Source organism: Physella acuta, unplaced genomic scaffold (assembly GCF_028476545.2).
Source record: "Physella acuta isolate Inbredline_101_S28 unplaced genomic scaffold, ASM2847654v3 ptg000572l, whole genome shotgun sequence".
Classification (NCBI taxonomy): Eukaryota; Metazoa; Mollusca; class Gastropoda; family Physidae; genus Physella; species Physella acuta.
Window position 1 is genome coordinate 530,286 of NW_026732091.1, and position 14,136 is coordinate 544,421.

Genomic DNA, 14,136 nt, shown 5'->3' on the forward strand with positions numbered 1-14,136 from the left:
TAAAATTATTTTTTTAAAAATCTTTACTCCATATATAAACTTATTTCCTTACATTTGCCATATAATAGACTATGTAAGCTATACTGGTACCAAATTTGGCATCTGTAAGTCTAATAGTTTTTTTTTGGTAAATTTTTTAGTAAGGTAACCATGTTCTGGGTGTATCTGCCCCCAATTTTCGACCTTTAAAACTCCACTGTATCCCCACACTTCGTGATAGCTTCCCGCCTACCCACCCCTAACCTGTCGGTACTAAACATCCAAACAAACCTAAACACCGACACTCTACCGCCCCCCCCCCCTCTATGCCCACATCATATGATAACCCCACGTCCCTTTTAACTGTTCCAACGACCCCACCACCCCCCAAAACATCAGTTTTGAATATTTATTTTTGCAATTCACTATTGTACAAATGTAAACGAAATTTTTTGTAAAACAACAAATGTGTGTGTGTGTGTGTGATTACTCCACTGTTTATTAATTTTTCTTTGGTATTTACTATGTTTATTGTACAGAATGAGATGAAATCCATGCAAACTAGCTTTGTTTTCGACTATTCTTCCATACGTTATACTCTTCCACCACTTTTTTGTTGGCAAACATGTTACAAACCAGCCTCTTTTCAACTTTTGACTCAACAAGCTGTAAATTCAATGTATATTTTGTATTCATTTACATATTTCGCTATTTATTTACTTAACTCTTTACACCAATGTAACTATCTCGTAAATATCCACCCAAACGGCGTGGCATGTTATTGTATTTGTTTTAAATTGGAAAATAAAGTATTAAAAAAAAAATTTCAACTTTATATATTAGATATACAAAACAATTCTAAACATACATACGCTTGTACGCAGACTAAGATATAAGGACTCTCTAAGAGAACAGAACTATCCTACACTAACCTTTTGGGAGAACTGGACGAAACAGAGGCAACAAAACACGTTCTCACACACGTTATAAACCCTTACAGCAAACAGTTATAAACCGGACTACATCTCACAGTACGAGGACTGAACAGAGACGAATGTGACAGGCTACAACATATGGAAAAAAACATTCACCCACATTTATCACCCTTCACTCATTCAATATATATATTCTGCTTTGAACTGTGTTAGTATTATGCTTAAATTGATCAAAATGTTTAATACACATTTTTTTGCAGTATGTCTACTAAGTAATCTACTATATTAATTTTTTTTCGTGCAAACGGTGAATATCTTTCGTGTATCTTTCCAATTTGTGCATTGGTCCCATTAGAACAAGTGTCATTTCGGGCATAAGTCGGCGAAAATCCGGATCCCATAGTCAAGATTTAACCATTTCTTTGAACAAGCAAAGTATACACACAGTATAGCCTAACATTTTTATATCATCGCTCAGATACGCAACTCTGAACTGAGGCCTGGCAAATATAGAGAGTCGACGCTGTGCAGTAAAGTAAACTTGAGACCTTTAAGAAATTGTGTTGTTTTTTAACTTACCTCCCAAATATAATAGATCAATTTTAGAACGTTATATATATATATATATATATATATATATATATATATATATATATATATATATATATATATATATATAATTTTATTTTCGAATTATTTATTAACTACATGTTATTAACGAATGTGTTCAGTTAACAAATCGTATGTTTAAGTCTAAAGTGGAAAAAAACTCGAGTGCGAAGAATAGATCCTGAGCAACTCATAAAATTCAAATCAAAACGCTTTACGGTACACTACGCCAAACTTGAGAAGAATCTGCGAGATCTGTGAGCTGGTGGAATTGTATGTTCCACAGACGCTGGCAAATAAAAGAGCACTACAATTGATAACCGTTATTATGAGGAAGGTGGACATACAAAATTTTTATAGGACCCACTACGTTGTGAAAATGGGGCCACATCAATCAACAAGTTCACAACGAATCAGAAACCACTTAATTGAGTACAACACGCATTAAACGTTCTTTATCTTAGCTTAACTGGATATGTGTACTTGGAAACACGAATATGTTCCAGATAAAATATAAATCAACACTTAGATTCACCGATCATAAAGTTACTTTAGGACAAACAAACACAACACCTACAGTTAAAAGTAAAATGGCAAACAGGAAACTTAACATTTTCTATTTGACTATGAAAGATACATTGAAACTATGAAATTTACTAGGACACTCAAGATACAGTAGATGAAATAAAGACAGAAGTTGCCACAATGCACGGAAGTATACAATTGAATAAAAGCGATAATTTGCAGTACAAGAAAAACTATAAAATATGAAAAACCTTCCAAATAAAATATAATATTTGAATAAATACATGCAAACAATAAACACACCCAGAGCATTAAAATAGCGTAGGCAAGATGAAAACCGACCGCAAAATCATAAAACAATATTTCACAAAATTTACAGACACCTGCGGTTTGACAACAGCACAAAGCTCCGCGTGCCCTAAAACCAACATCTTTAAAAACAGAAAAACCGTAAGTCAAAATATATATCTTAACATCAAGAACATTTTCAAATACACCTTAAAAATGTATCACTGCTAACAAGATGATCATGTGTTTACCAACGGAAGTAGTAATGTATGCTATATCCGATTTCTAAAAAAAACGCATGTAAATTTATAAATTTATAAAGTAATAATAATATATTATACATATATTATTTGGCGTTTATTTGGTGCGCAATTCTTTTAACGTTACAAATTAGATAAAAAATATTAAGCGCTATGATCAAAATAACTTTTTTATTTTTTCCTATACTATAAACTTGTATGGCTACGAATGTTCAGTCTATATTGTTTTGTTTTATTTTTAATCTAAGCTGAGCTACTTTTTTTTCGTTGTGTGGCGTATGATCCCGCCCCATTAAAAAAGTTGTTACAAAACATTTTATGTGAAGTGAGGACGCGTAACTAACTGTTATTTGGGTGTATTGTACTTATATTGCATTTTGGTGTGAACTTTATATGAAAGGAGAATACCTGGCGTTAAATCTGTTACTGCTGTAAGAAGCGTTTTGACAAAAACCTCTGGAATAGCTTATGGAAGCTCAAGGAATTAAATAAATATTTCGATGTTCCGTAACATGTCGGACAGAAAAAGAAAATTGATCCATTCTACTAATGTCGATAGTTAACTATATAACCACAGCTAAATACCTAGCTTTTTAGATTTCTTCTTTAAAAATTGGGTTGATATAGACTGTATTAAGTCATTTAGCTTACCCGGACTTTAATATATTTCAGTTCTGTCAACGACAATTAAATGTTGTTTTAGCAAATCAGTTTTCTTTGGTAGATGTTTAATAAGTTTAAAACGTTGCTTTCATTTATTGGAGCTTCGCCTAAACCTTTGGATTCACGATGGCTAAACGCGAATCCCTGTTTTCCTAATACAGAACTGCGTCTATATCACTTTCTAGTACTAATAAATGTCGTATTATTTTCCGACCACATTTCGTATGGTTTTTTTTGTACCAACTGGCAATAAAGTGCCGATCAGTTGAATTTTTTTGGAACATCTTTATAAGCTTCTCTGAGGCCTGTTTGTCAAGGACCAAACTCAATTAATGCACGTACTAGATCCGGTGTTACGGGGTTATCACAAAACAAAAAAATATCTGTAGAATATTCTAGATTTGTATCAATTATAGAGTAAAGTTTGACTTTAATAAATGTATTACAAGATTCAAACTTTATATATAAAGTAATTACGTGTGAAGATTTATTTATTATATTTTCTTATTCAATTATTCTTAATCAAATACGTTATATAGTGGAATTCGACACCCCTCTTGTCAAATTTACTGCCGGTAGAATTGTTGTAAACATCGCAAGACATCTTAATAGTTATTTTTCGAATGACAAACTGATACAGCTCTTATTACGCGTTGTAAAGTAGAAGCAGCTAGTTTAGCACTATTATGCTTAATTGCTGCATGATAAAAATCTTGTAATTTACATCGATGTTGGTGGGACCAAAAATAATTTTTTAACAAATATCAATGTTTAAAAATTAGAGTTTAAAAAGTTTCCATAAAGGCGCCACTTCGGTGAAAATAGCCAGAGGGGGAGAGGCTGCTCCACCTGCTCCCCCCCCCCCCACCGCCCGCGATTGAGATGCCTAGACTCGATTTCTTACACATAAATATATACTTTTAATCTAAGAATAGCCATGCAGTCATTGAATATCAGCATCATTGGTAGGTTTATATAGGCCCCAATTTGTTTCCCATACAACAAACAAGTTGTCGAATGGCGCAATAGACACCGATGGACCAAACAAAATATCTTCTATACAGCTTCAAAAAATAACACGTAATTTTCATCAGATATTGTTTTTTCAAAAGCGACTTAATACATTGTGTATTTATGTGTTATACTCACAATAAAAACTTCCTACCTGATTGTTGTGAGATAGAAGAACAGTCTTTATATAGCAATCGATGGATCTGTTGTTATAGAAAATATCGATACACAACATATGCTATTTTGTTTGGATGTATTTGTTTATACATTTTTTGGTGATGAGAAGTAATTGAAGTATCAAGAAAATAAATACACATTGCCTTGACATGTTTTAATAACAATGGTGTGGTGATTTGCATAAATGATCCGAAAAGATATGTTTAACTAATCTTTTTAAAGCTTTCATATTGAGAACAGTACAGCCTTAAAGGAATCCCGATCATTATCCCCACCATCGAATATAGTGTAAATTTGATCTCGACAGTGGGGTATTATCCTACTTAAACTTATTGCCCAGCTTGTGCGAATCATAAGGTGTTCATGATCAGAGGTCGATGGGGACAATAGTTAGATGGCAATTGTTACTGGTCATGTTCTGCGCGAAGATTAAATAAGGTTGCTTGTCATAGTGGTAATAGACGGGGTGATCTCGGGATAATTGAGAACAGTTAACAGAAATGTATGCTTATGAGTTCACTTGTCTAGAACCTTCTATGTTAAAAGTTATGCATTGAATTAAGTCTCGCGGTCAGTATTAAACTATATGTAAGCCTACTGGCGTATGTAATTTGTGTTATTTATAATGTTAAATCTGTGTGACGGTATTGTTTTAAAGTAACTTACAATTTAAATATTACTTCGCTGTTGAAAATGTCTAGACATATTTCTGTAAGCTACACAAATTACTTACCTTTTAAAGTTGCTGTCATCTGCGTCGTTTTGTTCACTGACGGTTGAGTCGCTCAGTTCGTTTTTGGTGTCGTTTTGTGTATCTCGTTTTAGTGCTGGGTATTTAATAAAGATACGTGATTTATTAGTATACTGATTTCGATGGTACATATTAGTTTTAATTTCTTTTAATTAGTTATTCAAATCTAGATTTTTGAGACACATTAATGCTGACATTTAGCTAATTTAAAATGTAATGTCTGATGCTAAAGTAAACAGCTTTGAAAAATATATAACAACATTGATAGGGAAAGAGTTAGGGTTAAGATAATGATTTAGTTACAGTTAGGTTAACATTAAGGTTTAATGTTAGTGATAGGCAATGGGCAGTTTTAAGGAAATGATTAGAGTAAACGATATTTATAAAGGTGTGGTAAAATATATTTTACGATGGATGTTTGGGAAAATTTTTGTAAGAACATTACTGTAAAGGGTGGGCATTGGGATTTAACATTTGGTTTGGCAAGACAAAATTACAGGTTTTCACACTTAATATACTGAACAGATTCTAATTTCATTTAACATCGGGTTTAAAGTTTATGATTATTGGAGTTCTAAGATGAGGTTCTATCCAGTTTGTTTTCATACAATGCAAAACAGAAAGAACCAAATACAACATATTGTGTGACGCACATAGCGAATGACAAGGTATACCCGTGTTCAAATACATTAGTTTAATATACAAGTCTAGAAGATATCATTGTTCATGTAATTTATATTAATACTCTACTCTAAATCAATACACTGGTTTTCAGATAGTAAACTCTTTTTTTTACATGCAGTAGTTTTTTTTATTTAGAAATGAAAATCACTACACAGGACGTCTGCCTACTGTGATGATTTACGATTTCTGATCAGTTTTTATGTATTTTTTCCAATTTCACAAGCTTGCTTTTTTTGCGGGTTTTGTCTTATGCATAATAACGGGAGAGGAAAACTTAGCACGGGGGTCACGATCCGATGTAAATGCAATATAAAACATATTTAAATTAGATGTTTAATTAAATGTTAAGAATTATTTAAGTGTCCCATACAAAGCTGTATTATTATATGTGCGTTTTTCGTGTTCATGTGGTGCCCAAAAGCTTTTAGCCATGCAACTGTATTGAAATTAAACATTTTAAAGTACTTAGGAAAAAAACCGTTTTAATAAAAAGCTTTCATAAATTCATGCACCAAAAAAGGATAAATTGATTTTTCTTTAAATAAATAATAATACACTAGTGTGGGTCATTATATTATCTAATGAATAACTTTAGTAAAATTTCTTTATGGTTATTTAAATAGCAGTTCATTATTATAAAGTTAAGGAAATAATTTACTTTCTTTTTTTTTAGTGCATAGTTATATAAAAGATTTTTTATAATGAATAATAATAATAATTTATGAAGTCAAGACCACTAAAAATATTTGCTATAAAACACTATCAATACTTTGCAATCTATGAAAGATGATTATCTGCAAAGAGATTTTCCACACACCCAAAAATAAACAGCCGTTGTAAAGTAAATAAAAGCTTGAAAAAAGTTTTTAAAAATAGGTAAAAAGTAACTTTAATTTGGCCGTATTTGATGACAATTTAAATATTTTATACTCTCTTAATTTGCAGTTCTTTACGTGCTATTTAAAATAGTATACTAGTATAATAAGACACCACCCATCTGGAAAATGAACTATGCAAGTGACACTGATTAAAAAGGATCAAGATTAACTATCATTGTATTCAAAAGTTAAGCAAACTTTCTGTATATTTTTAAATCGTCCGTGTGGAGTGCACTTTGTTTCATTAATTGGCTGCACTCCCACCACAGTTTGAAATACGTTTACTGTACAGACGCAAATGTATAAGGGTATTATGACACCTAGTTGCTTTAAAGAAGAAACAAAAGTAATGATATAAAAAATTATTGTAACGTTGCCAAAAGTTTCACACTACAACGTGTTTTTTTAATATAATTTTACGAGAGCTCATGTAAAGCAAATGGAAACACGACTAAACCGTGTTAATGTTTTAGCCAAGATGAATGAAAAAAAAATTATGTTCAATACTTTAGCCCAAATACAAATCGACCAGAATATCTATAATATAAGCGGGCAAGTAGTGTGTCAGTCCTTCCTTCCTTCCTTCCGTCATCGCTATAGATTTTGGGACTATAAAAGTAAACATTCGCACCATGCTGTGCTTTTCAGTGCACCGCAGTGTCTTATTATAAGTAATAGAGTAGGGTTTGTTTATATAGCGGCATAGAGCTATTTTAAAATTGCCACGGTTTTTACTCTTTCGCATAACGTCAAGAAAATATTAAATACACGCAAACTGCTAAAACGTATTAAAAAGATTAATGTCAAATATCATTTCCGTTTAGGCTCCCAGAAAAAGTGGATACATTTTAATAACATAATAACAGTAGGGAAGAAAAATCAAATTAATTTAACTCTTTTCTAATTTTGACAAAGGAGGTAATTTAAAAATACATTAAACTCACGCTAATAAAAAATGTGAATGCAAATATACGTTCGTCATAGAAGGAATTAGTGTTGCAATAATATAATTAGCAAAATGTGAATGCAAATTATTCGGTAGGAGGAAATTATTGTTAGAAAATTATAATTAGCATGGATTGATAAAAGGCAATCTTTTATTTATTTTATTCACTGAATGTAGGCCCTACTGTTTATTACTTATAATTTTTAATCAACTATTCAGCACTATTATAGGCGCGTCATCACGTTCATTAGGTGCGCAATGGTTTTAGTTATGAAACTCAATTGTAAATTTTTAAAATTTAAAGTACTGGAAAAAAAAATGCGTGAATGGATAAAGTGAAATATTGTAGGTAAAACACGGATATTTTAAATACTGCCTATTATTTATACTGTTTTCTAATGATTATTCTGTCGGTTTGCGGACAAGCTAGGGGTTTTATAGGAGAGGCGTTGCGATGGGGGGGGGGGGGGGGGCATATGTCCCCGGATGTGGGTTGGAAAAAATTTGCGAGGGGGGGGGGGTGTGGAAATCGAAAGTTTTAGGGCGGGGGGGGGGGGAGGGGTGCAAATCGAAAGTTTGAGGGGGGTGCAAATCACTGGAAAGGGCGCGATTTGGCGCTACGGACTAGACTGTGAGCAATATGCCTTTATGATTGCATTTAAATTGTGTTTATGTTATGAGTGTTGTGTTTGTTTTTTCGTTTTTTTTTTTTTTTTTTTTTTTTTTTTGCGTTCGTTTATGTTGTGTTTAGTTTTGTTCTGTTCCCAAGTTGGTACATTTAAAAAATATTTACCGTGGCGGAGCACGGGATGCAGCTAGTCTATATATATAAAGCAAAGTGGTCAGGTGCCCGACAGGGCACTTCCCGGCGCCGCAGGCGCGTCAAATGTGGCACGATGGTGCCTTGCGTCGATAGAACACGAGGGCCGGTGACGGTTGGCCGAAAAGTCGACGGTGAGGGGGGTCAAAACTGACCTCGACTGACCGGCGGCTTATATGGGCTATATTACGAAAAAAAATTCAGTATATCTGGCTAATTTTTTTCAATACTCTTAGGTAAATGGCTTGACCTTTAGGGAAAACTGTCGGTTTGACTCAAAGCCCTCGACGAGGGCTAAACGTGATCGCGAGTGAAATTCTCTTTATATGAGCTCTATTACGAAAAAAAATTTCCTCCGACGACCCCCCTTGAAATTTTGTGAGGTGGTAGGAGAACGCCTTGGCGTGTCACAAAAACTCGGCATATCTGGGAAAAATCGGGAAGTGGGTCAAAACTGACCAGTCGTATTTCCCTATATAATCTTTGTATTTTATGGGAAAAACAGAGGGTCAATTCAAAACGCATTTTAGGGCACTTACCCTCTTTACACCTGGCTAAGTTTTGGCATGCTTATAGGTAAATGGTTTGGCCGTACGGCTGACCTGTCGGTTTCATTCATAGCCCTCGACGAGGGCTAAAAAGCGACCGCGAGTGAAATGCTCTTTATATGAGCTATATTACGAAAAAAAATTTTCCTCCCACGACCCCCCTTGAAATTTTGTGAGGGGGTAGGAGAACACCATGGGGTGTCACAAAAAACTCGGCATATCTGGGAAAAATCGGGCAGTGGGTCAAAACTGACCAGTCGTATTTCCCTATATAATCTTTGTATTTTATGGGGAAAACAGAGAGTCAATTCAAAACGGATTTTAGGGCACTTACCCTCTTTACACGTGGCTAAGTTTTAGCATGCTTATAGGTAAATGGCTTGGCCGTACGGCTGACCTGTCGTTTTCACTCAAAGCCCTCGAAGAGGGCTAAAAAGTGACCGCGAGTGAAATTCTCTTTATATGAGCTCTATTACGGAAAAAAATTTCCTCCGACGACCCCCCTTGATGTTTTGTGAGGTGGTAAAAGAACGCCTTGGGGTGTCACAAAAAACTCGGCATATCTGGGAAAACTTCGTAAAGGGGTCAAAACTGACCAGTCGTATTTCCCTATATAATCTTTGTATTTTATGGGTAAAACAGAGGGTCATTTCAAAACGGATTTTAAGGCACTTACCATCTTTACATCTGGCTAATTTTTTGCATACTCTTAGGTAAATGGCTTGACCTTTAGGGAAAACTGTCGGTTTGACTCAAAGCCCTCGACGAGGGCTACAACGTGACCGCGAGTGAAATTCTCTTTATATGAGCTCTATTACGAAAAAAAATTTCCTCCGACGACCCCCCTTGATATTTTGTAAGGTGGTAGGAGAACGCCTTTGGGTATCATAAAAAACTCGGCATATCTGGGAAAACTTCGTAAAGGGGTCAAAACTGACCAGTCGTATTTCCCTATATAATCTTTGTATTTTATGGGGAAAACAGAGGGTCATTTCAACGCAGAATTTATGGTACTTAAACTCAGTATATCTGGCTAATTTTTTGCATACATTTAGGACAATGGCTTGACCTTTAGGGAAATCTGTAAGTTTGACTCAAAGCCGTCGACGAGGGCTAAAAAGTGACCGCGAGTGAAATTCTCATTATATGAGCTATATTACGAAAAAAAAATTCCTCCGACGACCCCCCTTGAAATTTTGTGAGGTGGTAGGAGAATGTCTGGGGGTGTCAAAAAAACCTCGTCATATCTGCGAAAAATCGGGAAGTGGGTCAAAACTGACCAGTCGTATTTCCCTATATAATCTTTGTATTTTATGGCGAAAACAGAGGGTGATTTCAAAACGTATTTGAGAGCACTTACCGTCTTTTCATCTGGCTAATGTTTTGCATGCTCTTAGGTAAATGGCTTGACCTTTAGGGAAAACTGTCGGTTTCACTCAAAGCCCTCGACGAGGGCTAAAAAGTGACCGCGAGTGAAATTCTCATTATATGAGCTCTATTACGAGAAAAAATTTCCTCCTACGACCCCCCTTGAAATTTTGTGAGGTGGTAGGAGAATGCCTGGGGGTGTCACAAAAAACTCGCCATGTCCGGGAAAATTCGTTAAATGGGTCAAAACTGACCAGTTGTATTTCCCTATATAATCTTTGTATTTTATGGGAAAAACAGAGGGTGATTTCAAAACGAATTTGAGGGCACTTACCGTCTTTACATCTGGCTAATTTTTTGCATGCTCTTAGGCAAATGGCTTGACCTTTAGGGAGAACTGTCGGTTTCACTCAAAGCCCTCGACGAGGGCTAAAAAGTGACCGCGAGTGAAATTCTCATTATACGAGATTTGGTCATTTGGTCTTTGAACAGGGGAAGTAACTTTTTAATGTAATAATTTTTTTTAAAATTTGTATTCTCTTTTCAAGAAAAAAAACAAAAATCATAGAGTATAGCATTATTTTAAATAAATATTTTGTTATCAATTAGGTTTTGCATTGTACTGAAATTGTAAAAATTAATTACGAAAGTAATTTATTATAATATTTGATTGATACTATTGAGAAACCCCTTGCAGTTCTAATAACCGTGCGAGTAATAAGTTTTCGAAGATTCCATCAATATTTGAGCAGCATGAAATTACTCCACTGTATAAATTTAGGCCCTAAGCATTTAAGATAGCAGCCAATCATCTATTAATTAATTATTCAATTCCTTAATTTTTTTGAAAACCAAAGCGAAGCTAGGCAGTATGCCTAGTCTATATATATAAAGCAAAGTGGTCAGGTGCCCGATAGGGCACTTCCCGGCGCCGCAGGCGCGTCAAATTTGGCACGAAGTTGCCTTGGGGCGATAGAACACGAAGGATGGTGACGGTTCGGCAAAAAGTCTACGGAGAGGGGGTCAAAACTGACCTCGACTGACCGGCGCCTTATATGGGCTATATTACGAAAAAAAAATTCCGACGACGACCCCCCTTGAAATTTTGTGAGGTTGTAGGAGAACACCTTGGGGTGTCACAAAAAAAACTCGGAATATCTGGGAAAACTTCGTAAAGGTGTCAAAACTGACCAGTTGTATTTCCCTATATAATCTTTGTATTTTATGGCAAAAACAGAGGGTCATTTCAACGCAGACTTTAGGGTACTTAAACTCAGTATATCTGGCTAATTTTTTGCATACTCTTAGGTCAATGGCTTGACCTTTAGGTAAAACTATCGGTTTGACACAAAGCCCTCGACGAGGGCTAAAAAGTGACTGCGAGTGAAATTCTCTCTAAATGAGCTCTATTACGAAAAAAGATTTCCTCCGACGACCCCCCTTGAAATTTTGTGAGGTGGTAGGAGAATACCGTGGGGTGTCAAAAAAAACTCGGCATATCTGGGAAAAATCGGGAAGTGGGTCAAAACTGACCAGTTGTATTTCAATATATAATCTTTGTATTTTATGGGGAAAACAGAGGGCCATTTGAAAACGGATTTTAGGGCACTTACCCTCTTTACATCTGGCTACGTTTTGGCGTGCTTACAGGTAAATGGCTTGGCCGTACGGCTCACCTGTCGGTTTCACTTAAAGCCCTCGACGAGGGCTAAAAAGTGACCACGACTGAAATTCGCTTTATATGAGCTATATTACGAAAAAAAATTTTTTTGAAAACCAAAGCGAAGCTACGCAGTATGCCTAGTCTATATATATAAAGCAAAGTGGTCAGGTGCCCGATAGGGCACTTCCCGGCGCCGCAGGCGCGTCAAATTTGGCACGAAGTTGCCTTGGGGCGATAGAACACGAAGGATGGTGACGGTTCGGCAAAAAGTCTACGGAGAGGGGGTCAAAACTGACCTCGACTGACCGGCGCCTTATATGGGCTATATTACGAAAAAAAAATTCCGACGACGACCCCCCTTGAAATTTTGTGAGGTGGTAGGAGAACGCCTTGGGGTGTCATAAAAAACTCGCCATGTCCGGAAAAAAAAACGGGAAATGGGTCAAAACTGACCAGTCGTATTTCCCTATATAATCTTTGTATTTTATGGGTAAAACAGAGGGTCATTTCAAAACGGATTTGAGGGCACTTACCCTCTTTACATCTGGCTAAGTTTCGGCATGCTCTTAGGTAAATGGCTTGACCTTTAGGGAAAACTGTCGGTTTCACTCAAAGCCCTCGACGAGGGCTAAAAAGTGACCGCGAGTGGAATTCTCTTTATATGAGCTCTATTACGAAAAACAAATTTCACCGACGACCCCCCCTGAAATTTTGTGAGGTGGTAGGAGAACGCCTTGGGGTGTCACAAAAAACTCGCCATGTCCGGGAAAATTCGTTAAATGGGTCAAAACTGACCAGTTGTATTTCCCTATATAATCTTTGTATTTTATGGGAAAAACAGAGGGTGATTTCAAAACGAATTTGAGGGCACTTACCGTCTTGACATCTGGCTAATTTTTTTGCATGCTCTTAGGCAAATGGCTTGACCTTTAGGGAGAACTGTCGGTTTCACTCAAAGCCCTCGAAGAGGGCTAAAAAGTGACCGCGAGTGAAATTCTCATTATACGAGATTTGGTCATTTGGTCTATGAACAGGGGAAGTAACTTTTTAATGTAATAATTTTTTTTTAAATTTGTATTCTCTTTTCAAGAAAAAAAAACAAAAATCATAGAGTATAGCATTATTTTAAATAAATATTTTGTTATAAATTAAGTTTTGCATTGTACTGAAATTGTAAATATTAATTACGAAAGTAATTTATTATAATATTTGATTGATACTATTGAGAAACCCCTTGCAGTTCTAATAACCGTGCGAGTAATAAGTTTTCGAAGATTCCATCAATATTTGAGCAGCATGAAATTACTCCACTGTATAAATTTAGGCCCTAAGCATTTAAGATAGCAGCCAATCATCTATTAATTAATTATTCAATTCCTCAATTTTTTTGAAAACCTAAGCGAAGCTAGGCAGTATGCCTAGTCTATATATATAAAGCAAAGTGGTCAGGTGCCCGATAGGGCACTTCCCGGCGCCGCAGGCGCGTCAAATTTGGCACGAAGTTGCCTTGGGGCGATAGAACACGAAGGATGGTGACGGTTCGGCAAAAAGTCTACGGAGAGGGGGTCAAAACTGACCTCGACTGACCGACGCCTTATATGGGCTATATTACGAAAAAAAAATTCCGACGACGACCCCCCTTGAAATTTTGTGAGGTGGTAGGAGAACACCTTGGGGTGTCACAAAAAACTCGGCATATCTGGGAAAACTTCGTAAAGGGGTCAAAACTGATCAGTTGTATTTCCCTATATAATCTTTGTATTTTATGGCAAAAACAGGGAAATTTTAACACATTTTTTTGGTAACTTAACGTCCGTACATCTTGCTAAGTTTTTGCATACACTACTATAGATGACTGGGCCGTATTGAAAAACTGTTGGTCAGACTCAAAGCCCTCGACGAGGGCTAAAAGATGATCGTTAGTGAAATTCTCCTTATATGAGATATATATATAAATAAATTGACGAACGATCCCCTTAATATTTTGTGACGTCGTAGACCGACCCTGGAGGGTAACAAAAAAACTTTATT

The 14,136-nt window shown here is 35.7% G+C and overlaps 1 protein-coding gene across 1 annotated transcript in view; it reads right to left on the reverse strand.

Annotated features, from left to right (window-relative positions):
- LOC131946849 (ankyrin repeat domain-containing protein 17-like) overlaps positions 1-14,136 on the reverse strand; it is a 30,938-nt gene that overhangs the window by 5,520 nt on the left and 11,282 nt on the right. The window contains exons 4-5 of the mRNA XM_059307821.1: positions 5,181-5,274; positions 4,425-4,473 (exon numbers count right to left, since the gene is read on the reverse strand). Of these exons, the coding sequence (XP_059163804.1) occupies positions 4,425-4,473; positions 5,181-5,274 (143 nt within the window). The remainder of the gene's footprint in view (positions 1-4,424; positions 4,474-5,180; positions 5,275-14,136) is intronic.